Below are 23,040 nucleotides of genomic sequence, written 5' to 3' on the forward strand. Positions count from 1 at the left end.
CAATTAAAGTTGTGGAGAGGCAATAAGTAGCAAAAGGCAATAAGTAGCAAAAGGCAAATTTTGGGCTAGAGGCAGTCTGCATGTGCCTGGGGTCTGCCTGGTGAATGAAGTGAAGCTAAAGGAGGACAAGCTGCTGGGGTTATGGCAGCTAAGGAGAGGCAAACACAGATTATTCCTCTGCAGGAAAAGAAAAGAGGTGCAATTCTGCCTCCTTGGACTTGAACTCATGCAGGTAAGGTGGAGCAGGGGGACAGAAAGTCTGACACTGCTGCCTCTGTAGGGATGGTGCAGGAGCTTTATGCACAGAGTGCTCATCACCCCAACCTGAGGCCAGCCTGGCCAGGGACACCCCTGTACAGACACCCCTGTACAGACAGCCCTGTACAGATATCCCTGTACAGACACCCCTGTGCAGACACCCCTGTGCAGACACCCCTGTACAGACACCCCTGTGCAGACACCCCTGTACAGACACCTCACCCAGAGGGCACCTCCAGGGCAGAGACAGCTCAACTCAACTCAGGATGCAGCTGCACTTACCCTCAAGTTCAAACCTTGCTACAAAGACAAAAGCCTTGGGGGAATTTAGAGGATTTTTTTTTTTTGTTTGCTTAGCTTTGTGGGAGTTTAATGTTTAATCATTGCAGAGGAGTGAGTGGGTTACTCATAGAATTGTTAGCCGTGATTTCTGCCTTTTTTCCTTTTGTCCTTTGTTCTTCCTTATCATGGCTCTCGCATTTTGTGGACTGAATTGGCTTCCTATCATGGCCCACTGGTCCTTGATTTCTCAAACTGCAATTTTATAGCATTCACAGGAGCCTCTTCAGTTAAAGAACTCAAATTAAGGACACAGGAGTCAGGAACTGCTCAGATGGCTCCATAACCTCACGGGAGGAGGATGCTTCCCCAGCAGACAGGCACTGCTCCAGTGGGTTCCACCACTCCTGCAGATCCAGGAGCCACCTCCTGCTCCCAGCCCTCACCCAGGAGAAACAGCACAGAAATTCAAAAAAATACAGCTCCCCTCTTCTCAAAGGAAAAAAGTGCAAAAGGAAAAAAAATATAGTTTAACTCCAAGCTCCATCCAAGGGAACCATTTGCTGTTAGATTTGGGGATTTTTTAATCCCAAACCTGTATCCTACAAATAAAACAAAACATATCCCTAAAGCTGTAAAACAATATATGCACCAGAGATAAACTTGCAACTACATGAGGGAACCCTGCAGGGCTCTTCCCTAAAGGGCAGGTTTGTGCCCAGCACAGCTTGGGGCTTTCCCCAGCAAAGATTCTCTTCTGTTCTCTCCCAGCCACAAAAACCAGCTGCTCTTTTTTGTCCTTTTTTGGCCACTCTTTTTTCCCTTAGAAATATCAGATCTGGCTGTGGTTTGCCACTGCAAATAACCCTGATATGCTTTTAATGGAGAGAGACAAATTTATTTGATGATTTTGATGACTCTTGCTGGTTAATAATTAATTAAAACAGGACCATGAGATAGTTCTATTGAGTTTGCACTGCTTTTAACAAAACTGAAGGATGCGTTTAACAAAACTGTAACTCAATTAATCCCTGTAAAAAGGAAGCTATGCCTCTTAATTGCCATCAAATATTTATTTCATTTTTTACCACTGCATCAGGTCTATGTCCTTTCTAAACTTAATTAATCCCTGTGTTAGTGGTCCATAAAACATTATTTAACATCTGCAGAGGCATTTTTCCTAGAAGTGAAGTCATTCCCAATCAAGTACATGCCTCATGCCACTATAGGCACATGTAAAGGTTTCTAAGGTGTCATGAACCTACAGAATGATCTAAAGGAAAAGTCAGTTCTGTGGGGTTTTTTTTCCCAAGACAAAGCAGGATTGACAGAAGCAGTAATCTTTTCATCATTAATATCAGAATTGCACTAAAAAAGAAAAATTATGCATTTGATAGCTTATCTATCTACAGAATAATAGTAAAAAATCCTGAAATGCCACAGAACAGCCCAATGCACCTTCCAGAAATGCTGTCATTCCAGGTATCAGGAGAAACAAAAATCCAACCCCCTTACCATGGAAACATATGGATGTAACATATATCTCTACCTTTGAAATACAAAGCCACCAGGCCAGCATAGATAAATTTTATGGCTGGATGAGCACAGTAGCTGGATGGCAAAGGCAGCATTTGGCAGGAGAACAGCTGCCAACATCTGTGTCCCTTGGGGTGCCAGGTGGCAGGGAGCAGAGCCAGCGCTGTCACCGGCTGAGCAGAGGTGCAGCTGACCTGGCAGTGCTGCTGTTTACACAACCCCTCCAAGCTACTGCCACAACCTGTGGAGCTGGTTTCAGCAGGAGTGGAAACTCTGAGGAGAGCAAGGAAATGCTGAAAAGCCAGACAAGCTGGAGCAATATCTGGAGTGCATTGTCAGTGAAATAATTTTCAGCAGCAACTCAATTTCAGCTATGAGTGTTCTCCTTGATGGCAACAGGGCTTGGAGAAAGGGGTCCAGAGGAAATTTGTTGTGTCCTAAAGCATCCTTGGGAACCAAAAGGAGAGGCCAGGATTGCCTTCATGCCCTGGGGCAGGCCCTGGCTGTGTCCCAGGCACAGGGGCTGCTATCACCATGTAAAATCCTGCTCCCCACCTCAGCAGGCATGGAGCTGGTTCTGTATTTTCCTGGGAATTTCCTGGTTCTGGCTCCAGGTTTGTCCCCATCAGTGATAAATCCAGGGTGGATTCTGGATAGGAACTGTTGGCAGCAGGGGATTTTATAGATCATGTCATAACTGCATCTATTACCATAAGAACATGCCAAGAGAGCCTTATTCTTACACTGACTTTAAAAAGTATCAATACAAAAGAGAATGTAATGAAGACAAAAAATTTTAAGTTGCTAAGACCAATCTGGGTAGCTTTTGATGACAAAATATTCTCAATGGATTTACAAGCAGTAACCCACTGGCTAATGTGCACCATGTGCAAAGACTGTGGCTTCCCACACTAAAACTCAGAGCAGCTGGAAATTACAAACACCAAAATTTGGTCAAGTGTGGGATGAAATTTTGAGCTGTTTTAATTCCAATGGTCAGTTTTAATCTTTCCTCCAACATAAATAAAAAGGAACGTGACTGAAGGCAGCAGAGGCTTTGGGATGGCACAAAGGGAGGTATAAAAAGAAAATCATGCTGGAGTTCCTGGGAGCTCTTCAGAAACCATGAGATAGGAAAAATGGAGATTGCCCAAAAAGGGTCACAGGCATTTAACACGAGAAACAGGAATTATTAGGCCTGAAGGGAGCTCAGTTTTTCTGATCAGAAACCAATCTAAGAGATTACAAAATAATTTCTCTGAAGGAGATGCAGAACAGCACTCAAGGAACAACCTGGGAAGGGGACACCAAGAGGATAAAAAGCCATTTGGGAATGTCTCCAGAGCCTCATTGTATCACATATTTCCTAAATCTAAACATTCAAAGGTTTTTGCATTCCTTCTACATACTCCGAAATTATAACAAGCATTTATATTTTCCTTTTCAAATGTAGGCACAGAGTTGGGTTTTGGGTTTGGTTGTTTTGTTTGTTTTTGCTATCTCCTTCAAGTTTTGTAATGTAATATGGTGGATTTTATAGAGATATCCTTATCTTTTAAATAAATCTTTATTAATAGCTTACTTTATTTTAGGAACTTAAATGCTACAATGCTAGCTGTTAACCAGAGCCTCCATACACTCCAGCTCTTGAACATTTTTCTAATGGCTGTGTGGGTGACACAATCACATGCCAGTGGATGAGCCAAGGTGTTTTCTCTGGAGCTTGTGCCAGTTTTGGGTTTGAACGCTGCTTCTGTGCCAGCTCAGAGTCCCAGGTGATACCTGAACTGGCACAGCACCTGCCAGGGCAAGAGTGGGCTGGGAAAAATGTTAACCCCATCTGAAATTATCAGCTGAGGTTGTGCTGGCGCTGTCCTGTGTGTCACAGACCTGTGGCAGTTTTCACCTTGCACTGAGGGTCCCTGTACCTCTGATGTAAAACACCACATTTCTGCTCAGATCTCCACCTGCAGAGCTGTTCCTCCCGTGAAAAACCCTGAAAACCAGGCCACCTGTGTGGGCATCCCCATGGGGAACATGCACAGGGGGTACCAGGGAGGAGTTGATGGCTGGTGGCACCAGCACTGGGACTGTCACCATCTGGGACACTGCTGTGACCAGGGGGGGAAACCCAGAGTGCCATCACCAAGGGATTCCCTAGCCTGGGCAGGACCAGGCACAGCTAAGCCACAAGGGTGTGCCAAGGGCACACAAAGATCCCAAGGATCTTTGGGATATTTGGGATCTTGCTATAACTGAATAAAACTTTTCTTCCTTTCAATCTGTCGTGGTTTAACCCCAGCCACCAACCAAGCCCCACACAGCTCACTCCCCACCAGACAGACAGAGGAGGAAATCCAAAGGGTAAAAACATGTCTGTTTAATTGATTTAGTGCAGGACTTTGGGCTCCATCCCTTCTAGTGGTCACTGAGGACAGGAGAGGCTGCAGGGAGTTCCTGTGCCCCAAAGCCAGCTCAGGCCAGGTCACTGCTGCCCTGCAACTGCTTCCCTTCCCCTGCTTCAGGTTGTTCCTGCTCTAGCAGTTCCTGTGAAATACAACTCAAATCATGGCTTATAACAATTTAAAAGGCATAGCCAGTACAATCTCCAGCCCCAGCCCTTTGAGGACTGGGACTTGCAGCAAAGTATAATGTTATAGCTCCTGGTAAAAGCACAAATGAGAGCAGCTTCAACCCCCAGCTTTACTCTGCACTGTAGTGGCTAATATAAATGTAAATTACCTCTGTAACACGGTGCATAGTGAAATATTAAACAAATAAAACTCAGAAAATAGTGAGCCTCTGCCTCCCATCCTGCCCCATGACAGCAGCAAGGCACTGTCCTGACCTGACTGCAGCAGCAGGGTGAGCTGAAAGGCCCCCGGGCGCTTTGCATACATTGCAGTGCAGAATACGCCCTTTTCTGAAGAAGATTAAGCTCTCATCTTTTAAGCTTTGAAATGAAATGAAAGCATTTCAATCTTTTTATTGCAGGGATACTGTATTTTAAAGACAATTCACTTTTTTTTTTTTAATGTGGAATGGTTTTAGGTTAAAATAGACAAAAGAGGGGAAAAGGGATTTTTTTTTTTTTTTTGCTATTAAATTTTATATCTAGAAAGATGGAAGTGAATAAAAATTCACTCTTTGGTGGAAAATGAGGAATCACCATATGTATTTTAGTATAATGCTATGCACATAGGAATGAGGAAAACAACTGCAACATAAGAATATTAAACCCTAACAAACTCAGAGTGTTTAAATATGGCTTTCAGGGAAACAGAGTATTTAAAAGGCTGGGAAATTACTTCAGGACTGTGTATCAGTGCTTATCCACAGCAGCTACAGCAAGATGCTTTTCTACTTCAACATCAAATTAATAACAAGACCCAGCTGAAGCTGAACGAATTCAACCTCCACGTGAGATTAAATTTCCAAGCTCTGTCAACATCATTTCATCAGAAGAGATGAAGTTTTAGCCCTAAAATGCATATTGCAAATATGCTTTAAAGCAGCTTTGGAATGAAACTATCTGCTCCTACGTGCAGGGATTTTGAAGCTGCTGCTCCTTTCCTCCCGTGGGAGGCACAGGGAGGTTTTGTCTGCGCTGCCCCCAAGGTGCCCATGACATGCAGAGCTCTGCTGAAAGGCACTGACTGCAGGGATACCCTCTGCAGGGCTTCAGCTGATTACCTGCAGGGCTGGAGAGGGTGTTTTTCCTTCATTACCTGTTAGGCTGGCTCAGGAATCAGTGTCACCTTCTCCAGATTCAGAAAGTGGCCACACACAAGGGTTTACCCCTGAGGTGGACAGGACATCCTCTTTTCTCACAGATTGTCTTGCTCAGAACTGGAAACCCTGAAAGAGCAAGGGTTGTTCTTCCCCAGGTCACTCTGGCTGGAGCCTTGGAGAATTTTTGGTCTCTCTCTCTCTCCATTATGGCAAATAATTTAATTAGGTAATAAATACTACCTAATTAGCCCCATGCCACTGCAGTAAACTCAGACATTCATCCTCTGGGATGGAGTTTAATGACTGAAAAGCTTTCCTTGGATGCTAACACTGAAGGTGTCAGCAGAGTAATGACCTTGCCTGGTCACAGCCTCTATGAAAAGCAGCCCCATTGAGGTCAGCAACACCCCTCTTAAAATAGTGCACAGGAGGCATACTGCATGTGGATGGAATTTGCAATGTTGGACCCATAAAAACAGAATATAGTGACAGCATTTTGCTCTGCACTCAGTAATTCACTGGCCAGGCTTTTTTCCTGTTTTCCACGGCAACAAAACTGTTAGTTTTCACAAAACCTTTTTGTCCCAGGCCGAATTCATTTCTTTAGAGCAATGAAGTGAGGTTTTGTTCATAGCTCTTTATTTCTGCATATCTATAAAGTTGCTGAACTTCCTCTGCTGAGTAAAAATACCCACCATGAAACTACAATTAGAAAGTTGTATTTTGGAATTTTTAGATATTTCTGCTCCTTTGCCAAGACATGCAAGTTGTGTATTTATATTTACAAGGTATGTCTGTGATTTGCATATTTCCATTTGTGTGTTTGCATTTATATGGATAGATACATGCTGCTCCTCAGGTACTGCTGTTCCTCTGGGAGTTTCTACACCTTGTGAAATAAACACTTGCTCTTAATGGTGCATGTTGCTGCAGGTCACTCACCAAATGCTATTTATTATAGTCTGTATTCTGAGTAACTGAAATCCCAGCAGGAGCTGATGTCCAAACCCTCCTGCCTGTTTCAGTGAGGAGAATCACAAGCAGGTTCTGAGTAAAGGACTGGCACAGCAGGGTTCTGCCAACATTTTTTTTGCCAGCCATGAAAACTTTTGTGGGGATACCTGCCAGCATTTGAAAACTATGAATAGAGACAACTGGAGAGGAAATAAGTGTCTGTCTCATACTTCTGCTGGAATATCCTGGGCTCTGAACCAATTTCTACACTGAAGTCAAGTGGCATTGCATGGAGAAGAAGCCAGTGCAGACCTTGTGCTCGAATATTTTTAGATGGGGTAAAATATAGATTCTGTCCCTTGTAATCTCTGTGTGCTGACTTTGTAGTGCAGAATAGGAGAGTCCCTGGGCCACCCAGTCACCTCACACCCAAAGTTTACCTGTTTGTCACCACAATCGCTTTCAATTGATGCATTTGCACATTCCACAGAGAGGAATAATGAAAATATTGAGTTGTTTCAAAGCCAGGGAGCTCAGCTGAGCTTTAAGTAGCCTCTGCACCACTACAGTTCATAACACCAGAACTATGAGAAGCTTTCTACTGAAAGCCAGTTTTGCTTTAAGTTGGGGCATTAGGGATAACATCAAAGATTCACAACTCTTCATCTTTTGGTTCTCCACATGTGAATTTCAGGAAAATACTTTTGTGAATGGCACAGGTGACAGAATGTGGCTATTTTTAAGTGTTTGTGTCTCAGATTAAGTAAAAATAGTTCTTTATATACCTGATTGTCTCCTCAGTAAATTGGGAGAATTAGGCCACCCTAAAAGCAAGGTTGCAGCAGTGTCCCATGACAGAAACTATGGCAAAGTGGTACAGTATGAGGTTTGCTACCAAATTCCAATAAAATACACTCCTTCTTTTAAATGTAACCATCTTTTTAGCCTTTCCTGAGTCCTACTGTCAGAATCCATGGATATTCAAACCTTGTGTGGGAGGCTGGAGAAAATATTTGCAAGTTAAGGCATATCAGACTGCAGGCTGCTGTAGTTTCCATGTGCTGTGGGATGGCTTTTGACTGCATGGGTTTTTGAGTGCAGAAATTGTGCACAATTTTGTAAAAGGCTCTTCCATGTGCAGCGTGATGGCAGGACACATCCTGCAGTCATTTAAAAGCTGTCACAGCCCTGATAGTCCTGTCAGGCTGAGAAATGTCATTTTGGAACTTTAGTGGGCTGCTGCTCACTGCTAATTGCCTTGCATTAACTCCACCAGAACACTGTTAAGTGAAAAAAAAGACCCAAAAAATGTAGGAATAATCGTGAATGAAGTCCAAACTGAACAGCTTCTGGCTGGTGCAGCTGCAGAGTGTGTGACCTCCCCGGGGTTTGATAGGGAAAAGTTGCCATGGGGATGGTGCAGCATTGTTTGCGGCTGACTTCAGCTTTTATTGTTGTGCTCTGATTACAGCTTTTGTCTCGCTGTGAAGTAGGGTTGTTACATGCCAGCTTGAAACAAAGATGCATTTACAGGCAGCGGTGGAGTTCAAATGATTTCCATAATTAGAGATATCACTGCTTTAAGCAAGGAAAAAAAAAATCTGTGTTGCTATTTCAGAAAGCACTAAGTTTTTCAGTATAAATTTAATATCTGCTTAGAAAAGAAGCAACTTCCTGGTAAAACTGGTTAAACATCATTTGGGGAAATTGTCATTTGCTACTAGAACTGATGACAAAAGGCTGCGGGGCAGCACAGACCTCGAGTTTTGCACCATGTTACCAAAGTATACAGTGGCATATATCAACATCTTGATTTACTACATCCTTAAAGCTTGTTAGCTCCGGGATGTCCTTGAGTAAGGAAGCCAGCAGTGCTGTGTCCTAGGGGCAGTGCTGCCTCACGTTCAGTCTGCCATCAGCCAGGCCCCCGGTCCTTTGCCAGGGCCTCGCTCTCCAGCGTCATTCCAGAACCTGTCCAGACATCCAGGGCTGATCTATCCCCGCTGCAGAATGTGGCACCTGGCCTGTTAGACATCCTGTGGCTGGTGAGTGGCAGTTCATAGATTCATGGATCACACATCAGTTGGGTTGGAAGGGACTCAAAGCCCACCCAGTGCCGCGCCAGCCATGAATAGCCATGCTTTCCACTATCCCAGGCTGCTCAGCCCTGTCCAGCCTGGCCTTGGACACTTCCAAGGATGGGGCAGCCACAGCTTCTCTGGGCCAGAACCTTCCCCACGCTCAGAGAGAAGAATTTCTCCATAATATACCACATTTCCCACCCTGCTGTGGCCTCTCCATCAAACCTGCGATTAAACCCTCAATAATTGAACTACAATTCCCACCATGCCTCACACCTCCGCCCCTGCCGCACCCCAACCACCGCACTACATGTCCCAGCAGGCCGCGGGGTGGCGCGGGCGGTGGCGCACGCGCAGTGCGGTGCTGGCGGCGCGGACGGAGGCGGCGGGAGCAGCCCGTTCCCGGTGCGGGGCGCGGGAGCGGGGCCGGGAGCGGGCCCGGGGAGCGCCCGGCTCTCCTCACGGGGCTCCCGCACTGCCACCACTCCAGTAAGTGCCTGGGCCCGGGGCGGGGCTCGTCCCGCCCCGGGTGATGCCCTTCCTTCCGCGCCTGCCCGGTGTGTGACCGCGCAGGGCACTGTCCTGCCGCCTCTCCCTCCTTTTTTCTTTCCGCTTTCCCTGGAAGGCGCTCGGCGGCGCGGGGGCTCTGCCCGCGGGGCCGGCGCGGTGCGGGCTGCCCCGGTGGCGCGGGCAGGGCGCTGTCACGGCCCCGGAGGTAAGAGGAGCGGTGATCTCATTGCTCGTCACGCTCGGCTCGGCTCCGCCGCTCGGCTGTGCGGGCACGCCGGGCGGCAGCGATGCTATCGGGCAGAGCCCGCAGCCGGGGTGCGGGAGGGCTCCCGGGCCGACCCTCGGCTCGCTGCGCCTCCGGGAGCCCCGGCAGAGCTCGGGGGGCTGCGACAGACAGCGGGCAGTGCCCGGCTTGGCTTTGGCTTTGGCTTTGGTGAGGGATGTGCGGGGAGGCTCTTGGCACGCTCCGAGCCGTGGTCTGGCTTAGCTGTAACCGGGGCTGGTTATTTGCTGAGCCAAAGTGTCTTTAAATGGATAACTTGGCTATAAATGAATGTTAAACTGTAACCACTGTTGGTATATGCGCGGTTTTTATCACCTGTAAAATTCCAGATAGGCATTTGACATGCTGCTGAACTTAACACGGACTGAAATCCTGGATGTGTTGTGCAGACTGAAATCCTGGCTGTGTTGTGCACACTTAGATTCTATACGTGTCGTGCAGCTCCCTTGGGAGGATCTAATGCGTGACCTTCGTAAAAGGCATTATGTTGTTGCATCAAATGTTTGCAAAGGAGCGTGGAGAAGACAGCAGTTTTCTCTTTGGCAGGCTGCTGCTTTGGGGCCTTCTGTAAGAAAAATGTCTGATTTTCACTGAGCAGTGTATGGTGTTTATAATTGAGCAGAATAGTTATTTGTTACACTGAGCTCCTGAATTAGGTATCAGCCGAGTGCTGTGACCTGAGTAAAGATGAGAGGTGGAATCTTTTAATTTTTTTTTTAGATTCTTAAGAGCTCCATCTCTCCATGCTTCACCTTCTTCTCAAAGCAGAGTATTTTTAAAGAGACTACTAGGCATAGAGCAAGCTGAACAGCATCAACTTCTTGATGCCTTCTGACAAATTCCTTGCTTTCCTGACAGAGGCTGTAATGTCTCTAAAGATGAATTTTCTCTTCTCCTTACCCAATCCCATACATGACCCTGCAGGAAAGAGTCGTATTTGCTCGTACAGTTTTGGGCCCTATGGTGTGTGAGGAGTGGCTTCTCACTGTTGAAACTAAAGCAACAGGATTTTTTTGGCTTTTGTTTTGTTGTTTTGTTTTTATTTTTATATGGGGCTGTATTCATTTTGATGTAGCACAAACACAATCCTAACTGAGCTGGAAGTGTGTGTGGTTACTTTGAGTGGTTGCTCAAAGTGAACTGTGCATTTTGGGTCCATTCAGTCCTGTTTCCTCCTACTTATTTTTAGTTGAGAGAGTCAGAGCAGTAACAATACATGAAGCTGTCAGGTTTGTGAAGCACAGAAGTGTAGAAGTGCAGTTTTCCCCTTTGTCACATGAGGAAGTGTTAAAAGTGGGCTGAAATCTCTTTGTGATAGGAAGAGATGCTGGGCCTGGCTGATATTTGGAGGAGAGTCTTTTAATTCAGTGATAGATAAGCAGTAAGGCAGAAATTGATAATTCAAGAAATAATACCTGGGGGTTTGATGTGTCCTGGGTATCACCGAGTGCTACACTGCTGGAGTCAGCTTTGCATAAAATACAAACCTAGACTCACTGAGTTCTATCTGCAGTTCTCAAACATTGTGATTTGATTTTGTGAGTGTAGAAGTTTTCATTCCAAATTCCTAAATTCTAAAGGCATCTCTTTTCTTGAGCTATTTCTCTGCTTTGAAACTACATTTGGCCTCATGTTCCATTGCATAGCTCTGCATTTCAAGGGTGAAATTCAAGCAGAAGATGCTCAGTGTGTCACTGGCAGGCGTAGTGCAGTGCTGAGATGTTTCAGAGGAGCAGATGATTTCATACAAATCAGAGAATAGGCAAAGAAGAATCATTATATATAAAGAAAATAGTATAAAAAGAATAAAGAAAATAGGCAGGCAGCATCTTCATGCTTCCCCTCCTCCTCCTCTCCTCCTGTATTTATTTCTCCTCAGGAGTAGTAGCTGAGTGACAGAAGACAGACACACACGTGGGGAATACAGAAGGCATGTGCAGGAGGAACAGACCTGAATGCAGGAAAAGGCATTTTTTGCAGGTAGCTGGGGCTTGTTCCAGAAGGTAGCAGAGCTATCTCAGCTCAAATAAAGGCTGACAGCACGTCAGAGAGTTGGTGTAGAAGAGAGGAAGTGCAGAAGTCAGTTTTTATTGACTGTAACAGATTAGAAAGAACTTGAGGACATTACTGAAATGAGAACAGGTCTCTGCTTGCAACACAGTCTCCAGTGCAGGGTTGGATGTAGCCCAAACTGCCAGGCCTGCAAAATTCTTAATCTATTTTAGTAGATTTAGAATTCCATCGATGTCTTTATTACTGACTGTTCCTGGTTATTTAAGCTGACAGTTATCATGGTAAATGCAGTTCCTCCAAAGTGCAGCAAACCAGCAGTGTTGGGGAGTGAGTACATGTTTTAATGTGAATTTTCATTGCATGCTCTGCTGTGCTTTTGCATGTATCCAGCTCTGTATCAGTGTTCAGACAAACAATAGCTTGTGATATGAGAGCATTTATCTGTCTTGCAAGATGGGTTTTGGCAGAGTTTTTTGGTTTTTTTTTTTTTTCACTGATAATTATGAAGAATAGGAGCAGTCTTAGCAAATACTTACTGGGGTTTGCAGCCAAGTGGACCTTTGTGCAGTTGTATAATTGCATAAAAATACAGAATAGTAATTTATTTCAGTGCCAAAATGGGAATTTAGGTAACTGGCTTTAGCATAAAACATTTTTACAGCGTGGAACAAGTGCTTAAGAAGGCATCAGGAAATTATATATAAAGAAACACAACAGTCAGTACATGTATTCTTTTGGTTTTGAAACTAAAGGCAATGGGATATGGCTAGAGGCATTGCTGTCAGTGATTTATAAAATTATATAAGAAACCTAAATATCATAATCCTAGTGAGCTTATTTGACGTATGAAAATAATGTAACAGCTTTAAAAAAATCACCTGCTGAAGAGCTCTGAGTGACAAGAATGGTTCAGGTTTTGAAGTTACACTTCAATGCAGAGAATCACTGAAATGAATTGAAATGGAGGGATGAGGCTGAGCTGCTTCAATCTTTTTCTGCTCTTACACTGATCTTTCAAATTAGGACTTTGAAAATATATAGGTCTAAGGTCATCTTGATGCATGCTGTACCCTAACAGTGAGAAGTATTTAGGTATGTGTTGGTTTAGGGCTCAGTTCTATAAATATCACTTTCCTCTCAGTGCTAGGTAAAGCAGCAGGGTTTTGTTGCTGTTGAGGAAGGAAGCTGGTTCATTGTCTCAGCACTAAGCAGCATTTTCTCCCTCCAGGGACTTGCAGAAGCATCTAGAATGTGTAGGTGTTTCTTTAATCTTGGAGAAGGAACTTATTAAGCTTTCTGGTGCAGAACTGTATGAGCCACTTACTCTTAACAGATGTTATCTGCACAAGTAGGGAGTTGCAGGTCTGGTAGACATTTGTGGCATTCAACAGTTTAAACAGTTTTCAGGTTTGAACATATGCCTTTGCCTTAAAATCTGAATAGTTTCAGGTATTTTATGTAGAAGAAAGGTGGTTCAATAGTGAGGTTGCTGCTCTGGGACTTGGGAAACAGGTTCAGCTCAATGTTTTGCCAAAAAGCTTCCTGTGTGGCCTGGGACAAGCTGCTGCTGTGTCCCTCCATTCTCATGCTGAGAGTGCTGAGCAGCAGCAGCTCTGCATCACCAGAGTGGTCAGGGCAAGTCAGGCTGGATGTGGCCAGGGGAGCTCCCTAGTGCTGGGAGGCAGAGGCTGAAGACTCTGCCCAAGATAAAAAACTAGGGGTAACCTCCAGGCAGGAGGAGGAAAACCAGAAAAATACAGTGGAAAAAAGGTTTTGACTGGAAATCTCTGGTGTCACTTAGAGAAAGCAAATTCTTAAAATTTTAAGGAGCACTGCATGGCCTTGTTTGTTTAACAGAATTTTAAAACAATGCTTAAAATACCCACACAAACATGTAAATCTTTTATGTTATGGTTCTGCCACACAGGAGACAGTAGCAAAGCTCTCTCTTTTCCTTTGTTGGCTGTTCTCTTCTTGAAGATGCTTTTAATTCTAGCTAGCCACTGCATCCAGATGTTTTGGATATCAATTTAGCTCATTTTTTCTGCTGGCCTGGTAAGCAGAATCTCTTAAATTGGGCCTGATTCACTGACTTTTCATGTGAAAGAGGTTGAGCTTTTCTGCTTCTCCACTCCCCCAAAGGGAAAAAGAATTTGCAGCCACCTCTAGTGAGCAGTGTCTTTATTACTGTTACAGAGTTAAAAGTATTTTGAATTTAAAATCTTTCTGGTGAAAATAGGACACTGTCATTGCTATAAATTGCAAATGTAGACTAGACAGCAATTACCAAGCTTTGCAAACATGTTTTTGTTGCTGAGAGTCAACACTCCCAGGAACAGCCTCTGTATACTGACAGATAGGTGATAAATTAATTCATTTAATATGTAGTTGTTTTGATGTGTATGCTCTCCCTGGGTGCTTTGGTACCCACCACATTTACATCCCATGTCCAAGAAAATGTGTTGGAACTTGTTTCAGACTAGTGACTTAATTAAGTGTTCTTCTGTTAAGCACTAAAACAGTTACATGCCAGGTTTGTTGTAAGAGTGAGCAGTCCTCTTAAAACTACACTTCAAAAGATGTTGTTCGATATGTTGGTTAACTCTTTAGGGAGGCTGAAAATGACAAATGGGAACTTAGGCTGGGCTAATAATTCAGCTGGCAAGTTATTCCTGTATCTGGTAGACCATGCCTGTGTGTGCAGCAGTGCTGGAAGGTTGGATCACTTAAAGGATGTTGAAAGTGTGCCTGCTGATTCAGGACTTCATGGTTTTGTTATCTTGATTTTTTTTTTAATCATTAACATTTTTCTTGTGTTTCTTCCTTAAATCAAGTTCACTGTAGATGCTGTAGTTTATCTATACTGTCTTCCTACTTTGTGCTGGTACCCTGATTTTTGGGTGGAGTGGCATGATTCCTTCAGGAAGTCCATTTGCTGCCTTTTTGTGGGAGGCAGCAGTACAGGGTGCTGAAAACCATCCTGTTGGATGCTCATGGTACATCCAGGATTTCCAGGCTGCTGGATGTACACAGGAGCTGGGATTCTTCTGGGGTGTTTCTGCCTTGCTGTGTGTAGATCAGACAGCAATCCCACAAAATGCCAGGAGCCTGCTTGGTACTTTTGGGATTATTCTGTGGGTGGAGAGCTGTTATTCTCCCTCCACACCATAACTGAGGTTTTGAGAAACACCTTTGTCAGTGCAGAGCAGCAGCTGGGCAGTAACTGGTATTTGTGTCATCCCACAAATGAGGAGGAAGGTGAGGCAGAAGGCCACAACCAGGGCTGTACCTGCCATGAGGACAATTCCCTGTGCTCAGGGCTTGGTTCCAAGGAGAAAGGCTGCTAGAAATGAATTTTGTGAGAAGTCACAGTGAGTGATGTGATTCAAGTGAAGTGGCACTGTGCTACAAGCAGAGCAACTTTCACTTTGTGGGGTTTATCTGTGTGTTGGGTGAGACTTGATTACATATGCCAGAGTGGGGTTTGATTTTCTTAATTCAAGGTGTATAAAAAAAGAGAGGGGGAGGGTAATGTCCTAAAAACTTTGCCATTTGATGAGCTTAATTTTCCCCTCCCACCTTGGTAAACAGAAGCTGTGCATCTGTAAATGCACATTTGTGTGTCTGTTACATGAGGCAGGCAAAGCCCTGTTCTTCCTAAAGAGCTTTCACTGCACTTGCACTTAGTGGAGAGCTTTGAGATTAGTCCTAATCTCTGGAAATCCTTGTGTAGTTCTGATATAACTGACAAGTGAGCTGGATTCTGGAGGAAATATCAAATCTTTGCAGTAGAGGGAATTTTGACCCACATGGTGGATTATACAATGAAATGAACACAGTCTGTACGTAAATATTAATATTTATAAATATTAATATATAATATATATAAATTAATATATATAAATATTAATTTATATATAAATATAAATTAGGTGAAAATTGAGCAGCAATGATTTTTTCTTTCCCAAAGTTTTAACGTAAATGAACCATTGCATTTTTCTTTATTCTGCATTGAATTTGCTAAATTAGATCTACAAAATCAAAATTGATAAACAGTTACTTGATTTGTGTGCTCTCATTTAATTAAATCCTTTTATATCTGTAAAAGAGGTCAAATCAAATATTCACCTGATAATGTTCATTATTTGATATTGAAATGAACAGAAAAATCAGTTATTTCCAGCCCTTTCTTTAACAGCATAAGAGTATTCTGTGAAAACTGAAGATATTGCTGATTCCCTAAGCAGCTGGCCTTTCCATTTCTTACATACTTCCCAGGAAGAAGGTCTGTGTTTATTTGTACTGCTGAGTTTAGACCCAGGGTTCTGAGTAAAAATCAGCAAGACTGGCTCAAAAATGGCAAAATTCATTATTCAACCAGCTTCACCTTCTTTTTGTATTGGACTTCCTAAAGTGAAATAAGCTTCACCAGGATTTGTAGTTTGATTCAGATGGGAATTTGAAATAGCTGGGAGTGTGTGGAATTCAAGTGCTTGGAGTGGTTGGCCTGGATGTAGCAGTTATTAGTTTATTATTGAAATTAAACAGGGTTTTTTCTAATGACTAACTAGTAATAAGTAATCCTAATAAGTAATGTGGTTTTTTCCTGCTTAATTTTTAATTAGTTTTGGTTGTCGTGAATGGACACTTTCTTTGGCTGAGCATGTAAGCATCTTCAAGAACAAGGACCTGATTTTCATATTTGGAGTTTTGTAGGTGGCATTTATTTAAAATTTTGAAAAGGCTGATAAAAAAAATTGTAAATATGAGTCAACTCTGAACATGCATTTTTAGGATTTTAACTACTATGTAACTGAAATTAATTAGCATTTAAAACTTGTTTTGAGGCTTGTGTGAGAGATAATTCAAAGTGAATTAGAGTAACTACATTTTGTTTTCTTTTATTGTATTTATCTCTGGTTATATGTCATTTAGAGTAACTGTATTATCCAAAGGCTTAATATAAAGTGATGAAAATTACATCTGACTGTTGTAAAGACTTGATGTTATTGAACATATTCTGTCACTGTCTTTTAGCTTTTTTATTTTACTTCATTGCCTTGAAAGCTGGTCACTCATAAGTTATCTCATAACTCATCACTCATAAGTTATTAATGGATTAATTTCAAGAGTGTTTTTAATAATGGCCTTGTTGCACAGGATGCTTCTCTTTATTTGTGTTAGCTCAGTGCATTTAGAGGGACAATTAAAATAATTGTTTTAGCTGGGCAAAAACTATTAATAGGTGAGTTTGGGGTTTTTTTTGGTTTTGTTTTGACTTAAAAGATCAGTGATAGAGTGGAGTTTTGCATCCTGTGCAGTGCATTTCCTCATTCCATCATATCCCTAAGCCTTTGGCTGCTATTGCAAATACCTTAAAATGGAGGAAAATAGTTCAGTTCAGAACAGGAAACATCAATTAGAGAAATTCTGCTGAAATTTTTGAGGGAGTACCAGCCTGTTCCATCGTGGAACTTGTAGATCAGTATTTGAAATAGGCCAGGGGATGATGGATTCACATAACTCCAGAATGTTTTCCATGGAACTCCAGATTTCCCTTAGAATATACTGGGGTTTTTTTTTCCTGAGGTGAAAGTAACATTAGAGGATAGTGTTGAATAAAAGGAATAATTTGACTTGCTGAGGTGCACTGGAAGAGATGGGAGTGGTTGGCTTACCCTGATTTAACAAGTGTTCCTGGAAAACAGCAGCTCAGCATTTTGAACACAGAATCACCACTGGATAAGACTGAAGTTCAAGATAAGGCTGCTGGTTTTGTTAGATGATTCATCACTGCAATGATTTTTCTGTATTGTGGTCTGCTTGGAAGCTGGTTTAAGTGCTGGGGGAGAGATGTGTCTTCTGACATTCCTCATAGTTTGGTCAGGGATAGGAGAGGTCAATGCCACTTGTGCTAAAGGTTTTTTAATTTGGAAAATTGATTTCTGCTTAGGATTTTTTTCCAGTTGAATACTGGTTTTTTGCAGCTGCTTTTTCCTACTTTTTGACTACTTTAGAATGGGGGCCTGAATTTAGGGGGCAGTATATCCTGGACACTTGCAGATCTCATTTTTAGATGTAGTTAAAAAGTTGATCATAGTGTCAGAGGCTGCTGGCAAATCCTGTTAACAGAAGTATCCCGTGTCTGCTGTGCCCTCCAGGACAAAAATGAGGCAGTGGAGGATCTTTGGGAAATTGAAACACTGGGCTTGTAATTTTAAATCCATCAATCCTGAATTATCTTTTGTTGTCAAAAGAATTGCAGCCAAGTCACTTCTCCAGCTCCTGGATTAGTTGTTTGTGGGGGGTTTTTTGTTATTTTTTTGGTACTTTGGAAGCTGTATGAAAGGTGAGCAGGGATTTACAGTATTGCCTCATAGTAGAAGTTTTCTCTCTGGTGGGCTGCCTGTGCTGGAAGCTTTTCAAGGAAATAAAAAGAGGTTTGAACTACGGTCTCTGGAAGATTTATGTGGCTGGTTCTCAGAGGCTGCTCTGAGCTGCTTGTGTTAGGGTTGGAATTTCCCCCTCCCTGCTCCCTTTCCTTGTCCTGGATGTACACAAGAAGGAAAGCTTTCACTGCAGTGTTCTTCAGGGGATAAGCAGGACAGTCTGAACTCATCCCTTCCCCTGGGGAGGCACTAAGTGGTCAGTAAAAGAGATGACCAGCTGGAGAGCTGCTGATTTACAGCAGGAAGCTGAGAGTAATTGCTTAGGCAAAAGCCAGGAGCCCTCACTAATGAAGCTGTCCCTGGAACTGCAGGAAAGACTGGAGATCGCTGGGGATGCTGCTTTACCTTCCCTTTGTGCTGCTGGAGCTGCTGTAAACAGCAGAGCTTAAAAAGGGAGCTGGGGAGGAGGGGTGGGCATGACTCATGGCATCATTTTATATTTATCAAGTGGAGGTGTATGAATGTTGTTCTTCATTTCATAGAGATGAGTAAGTAGGTAATGGATGTTTCTTAATCTTCCTAGCTGATAGAAAAAGAACCCCAAAGTCATCTCCTGGGGTGAGTTAAATCCAAAGTTCCAAACGTTAAAGAGCAGGAAGTAGAACTGTTCATCTAAACTAAAGAAATAAAAGTAATAAAATATTACCCAAAATAATGAAATAAAAGTAATAAAAAATTACCCAAAGCTTGGGGAAAAAGCATGTAAAATAAAGAGGTATTAATGCCCTTCTTGCATTTTTTAATCAAGCTCTTAGTGCAAAGCCTATTGCATGGTCTTTTTATGAAGACAAAATTCCACTTGCTTTAGTCAGCCAGTGGTCCATGGTTTGTACCTACCTGTGGAAATCAAGTCAAGGGAGAGACTGGGCCGTAGAAATGTTATCTGGCACCTCACTTCAGTCTTGTCTAGACTTTGTACTTGAAGATACGAAGGCTGCAAGCAATCTGTAATGGAGGTGAACTCAAGAACAGGTGCTGGTGGGAAGCTAAAAATAGGAATTAATGTGGGAGAGTTTGAGCTGTATGTTATAAATGGTGCAGAGGAGATGCTCGTGTGCCTCTGCAGGTCCTGCTTGTGCAGTCATGCATTTACAGTGAGGCTGGGGAAGGTGATCTGGGATTTTTATTTATAGTGGTGCCCAGGAGGCCAGGCAGCCCTCAGTGTGGGATATAAGTGTTGGGGAATGTCAGTGTGTGTTGTACCACAGAGGAAAAGAGCAGGGAGAGGGGAAATCTGAGAGAAGCTGGGCTGGTGAGGTATGGACCTCCTAAATTAGTACCCTGCTGCTGGAAAGAGGGATGTAAGGCTTCAAAAATAAGTGACACCTCCTGTTTGCATGATAACACAGCCCTCCAGGAGAGAATTTCAAAGAGCTGGGAGTTCTTACAGAGTGTTACTATACACCACAAAGTGGGTTTTCAAGAACATCTTTGTTTCTGGAGGATTGTGGCAAGAACCAGGAGGAAATGGGCCACTGGGATGTTTTTCCTGAAGTAGCACAATGTCATTGACCCCCATCTCCACTGCAGGGATGGAAGGCAAAATAAAATGAAGTTGTAGGTGGTCTGTAACAGGTTTGATGGCTTCAGCCTTACCAAGAACTCATAATCTTTTCATAATGCTTGATTCTAGAAGATTTAATGCACTGTTCTGTGCTGCAGGTTCTGCTGCAGAAAATAATTAAGGGCGCATGTAATAATGCTGTGAAATGTACAGACTTGGAGATTTTTGTTTCCTAATTGCTTCAAATAATTTAATGGAAAATCTCATCTCTGCAAGACATGATCTGTGTTCTGAAGTAATTTTTAAGTTGAAGTTCTGATGAATTCTTAGGCTGATGGTCATCCAGCCAGATTTCCTATGCTGAGGAATTAGAGTTCTGCAATTCCTTGTATGAATCTTGGCAATTCCATCAATGCTTTCTGGCTCTGTCCAGAGTTGTCAGGAAGGGGATCGTGGTGGTGGCTTTGTCATGTGTTCAGTCCCTTTAGTAAGTGGAATAAAGGCACAAATTGATTTTTTTTTTTTTAATGTGCATTGCAAATTGTGGTTCATTAATGAAGGTTGAATAGAATTGCTATTAATTTACAGGGGAATCTTGCCAAGGTTTAATGGGTGGAAGCAGGCTTTTAAAAATGAAAAAGTTATATGATACTGTGTTAGATTTCAATTTATTAAGAACTTAAAGGTTGGTGGGTTTTTTGCCTCTTCTTCTTTAAGACCATCAGTCTTGTAGAGGTCTGTAACCTAATGAGGAATTTTAAACTAATTTGAAGACAACAGCAGTTAGACAATTTACGTTTTTACATTAGTCTTACTCTATGGTGTATTTTCATTAGAGCATAGAGTAGGGGCAAATAGTATCATTTTGTAGGCTAGAAATTAGCTAGTAGTATTTTGAAGTAGAGAATCTTTATTAATTTATATTAGTTTGGTATTTTTTTTTATTCTTTGAGAATTAGTTTACTGACAAATAAGAAAAAGCTTCTGAGTTTTGTTTTTTGCCCTGAAAAAAAAATTTCAAGTATTGAAGTAGTTCAGCTTTAGCTAATTGTATGTTTATAATGGAGCATTATGAGCATCCTCCTTTCATTTTTCTTGAAAGGTTTTCTGAAACATAGATTCTCTTATGGAGGAAAGTGCTTTCAAAAATTCAGTTGGTTTTATTCAAGAATTCTTAATCAATCCAGATCTTGTTTGAAAAACAAGTTTTCCTTGTTTCATTTTGTTCACATCTGCAGAGAACACAGCCTTAAGTCTGCTCAGACAGGAAACCAGCCACCAATATTTGCTTTTTTTTTTAGGCACAGGGCTTTTCTGGGTTTCATAAACTGTTGATATGAAGCCTAAAGGGAGTCCTGGAAATCCTGGATGATTTTGTTGAAGAACCACCTGGTACAAATTAGGGCAATATTGATAAATGGCAATTTTTATATTCTTTTAAATGCAAACAAGGTGTGATGCCAAGTTGTGCCAGATTAGAGGTGTAATTTAGAGAACAGCTACCCTTGAGCTTGCCCTCAGTGTTTATAGGGAGATGTTACTTCAGTGTGAAGTGATCCCAAGAGCCTCAATTGAATTTCTGTTGAATGTTTGTTAAAATAATGACATTGTTCTGAGTGCTCAAGTGTTTATTTTTGTGGTCCTTATAAATATAACATGGTTACAGAACTTGACTTAGATCTGTGATATTTAAATTGTGAGGAGCACATCAAGGAAATTTAGATAACCTTAGTAAATTTTCTTACTTTATTGAAGAATAAACCTTAGTATATTTAAACCATTGTTCCTGGTGACTTTTTAAAAACTGCTTCTCAAAGTGATTGAGTCAAAAATTGCCTTGTGTGCTAATTAGTCATATAAAATGACAGCTGTAAATAGAATTATACATTAACATGTTTGTATATTGATTCCCTCCCCCTTCCCCTCCCAAAAACATAGATATCTGAGTCCCTAAAATAAACCCTGATTCTCTCCCCAAAACAACACTTGAAAAACTGTCTCATGTTTTGGTGTGGTGTATCAGTAGCTAACTACAAATAATTATCTGTATCTGTCTCATTGTATGTGTATGTAAGTGTATTTAAATCAAGTGACCTCAAATATTAAAGGTAAAGAGTTTAAAGGAATACTAAAATGAAGCTTCCATATTACAGTTAAAGCTGGAAAAGTTGGAAAATTATGAAAAATGTGAAGTGCTTCAACCTTCTGTGTCTTACTTTAGTATTTTTGGATCTGTACTATTTCTGAATTTCGTAACAAAATGTGAAGACTGAATCATTTTTTCCCTGCCCTGGGAAAGATTGGCATCAACCTGATTTTTATCATTTTCAGATGAGTATCCCAGTTTATCTTTGGTCTTACAAGGCTGGCTCTTAAAGTAAAATGACTGTCCTGTAAAATAAAAGGAAGCAAAACCCGTGATGCAAAAGGCAGATCCATAAAAGGTGAATGGTAAAAGGGTAATAGGTGGGCACAATGCAGATGTAATTTAATTTTTTGATGCAAAAAAATTTTAAAAGCAAAAATAAAGACCCCAAAAGCCAAAATAAAAGCCTGGTGCACTCAAACCTCAGTACCATGAGCAGAGGGTGTTCCCATCTCTGTTGGTGCACACACAGCTTCATTTTTCCTATTTAATGTGTAAGAATGAAAAAATGTCTTCTTTAACACAGCTAGACGTGAAGTGCTTTTTGTAGGAGAGAAGAAAAATGAGAACAATGTTTCTAAAAGCTTCTTTATTGCATTTGCATAAGCTAGATATGAAAAATTGCAGTGGGCAGTGGAGCTCCTGACAAGGATTCTTTCTTGGCCACGAGAGGCAGTGTCAAAGGAGGAAGTGTAACCCCACTGCTGTCTCAATTTTGTGCACGTTGTGAAGGAGAACCTTTATTTTTCAGTGATCTTGTCAAAGCCTTGATGCTCCTCTGCTGCTTCCCACTTGTAACCTTACACTTAGGCTGTTGGATCTGCTAAATAAACACTGCAAAGTATGAAAGTCCTGTCTGAAAATGCAGTGGTGGTGTGAGGAGCAGCTACGCTTCACTTACCCTTCCGTAGAAACTTCTTAAAGCTACTGATTGAAACTGCTCAAAATGTCATGCACTGAGCAGTCTTAAAATTAGCAACAAGGAACTTTGCTTACCTCCTGTGCTTTTTGTCGTGCAGTGTGATGTCCAGGGTCAGAAATGCCTTATGTGGATCGCCAGAATCGCATCTGTGGTTTCTTAGACATTGAGGAAAATGAGAATAGTGGGAAATTCCTGCGGCGGTACTTCATCCTGGACACGCAGGAGGACAACCTGGTGTGGTACATGGATAACCCACAGGTGAGCTGGTCCTGCCAGGAGTTTTCCTGCTTTGTCTCAGTTTTGGATTTTCTAATGAATTCGCAAAAGAAAAGTGGGGTTTAGTGTTATGGACCTGGAAGCTGGGGGGAAAAAA

General features: G+C 42.2%; 1 protein-coding gene across 4 annotated transcripts in view; it reads left to right on the forward strand.

Annotated features, from left to right (window-relative positions):
- Positions 1-9,206: 9,206 nt before the first annotated feature.
- PLEKHA1 (pleckstrin homology domain containing A1) overlaps positions 9,207-23,040 on the forward strand; it is a 31,239-nt gene continuing 17,405 nt past the window's right edge. For 3 of the 4 annotated variants that reach the window (XM_084209993.1, XM_084209994.1, XM_084209991.1), the window contains exons 1-2: positions 9,207-9,329; positions 22,765-22,925. In XM_084209993.1, coding sequence (XP_084066119.1) covers positions 22,785-22,925 — 141 coding nt within the window. In that variant the 5' untranslated portion in view covers positions 9,207-9,329; positions 22,765-22,784. Of the gene's footprint in view, positions 9,330-9,414; positions 9,556-22,764; positions 22,926-23,040 lie in introns of those variants that run through there. The other variant, XM_084209992.1, reaches the window with a different exon arrangement.

The sequence above is a fragment of the Fringilla coelebs genome, assembly GCF_963513975.1.
Source record: "Fringilla coelebs genome assembly, chromosome: 8".
In the NCBI taxonomy this organism is placed as follows: Eukaryota; Metazoa; Chordata; class Aves; order Passeriformes; family Fringillidae; genus Fringilla; species Fringilla coelebs.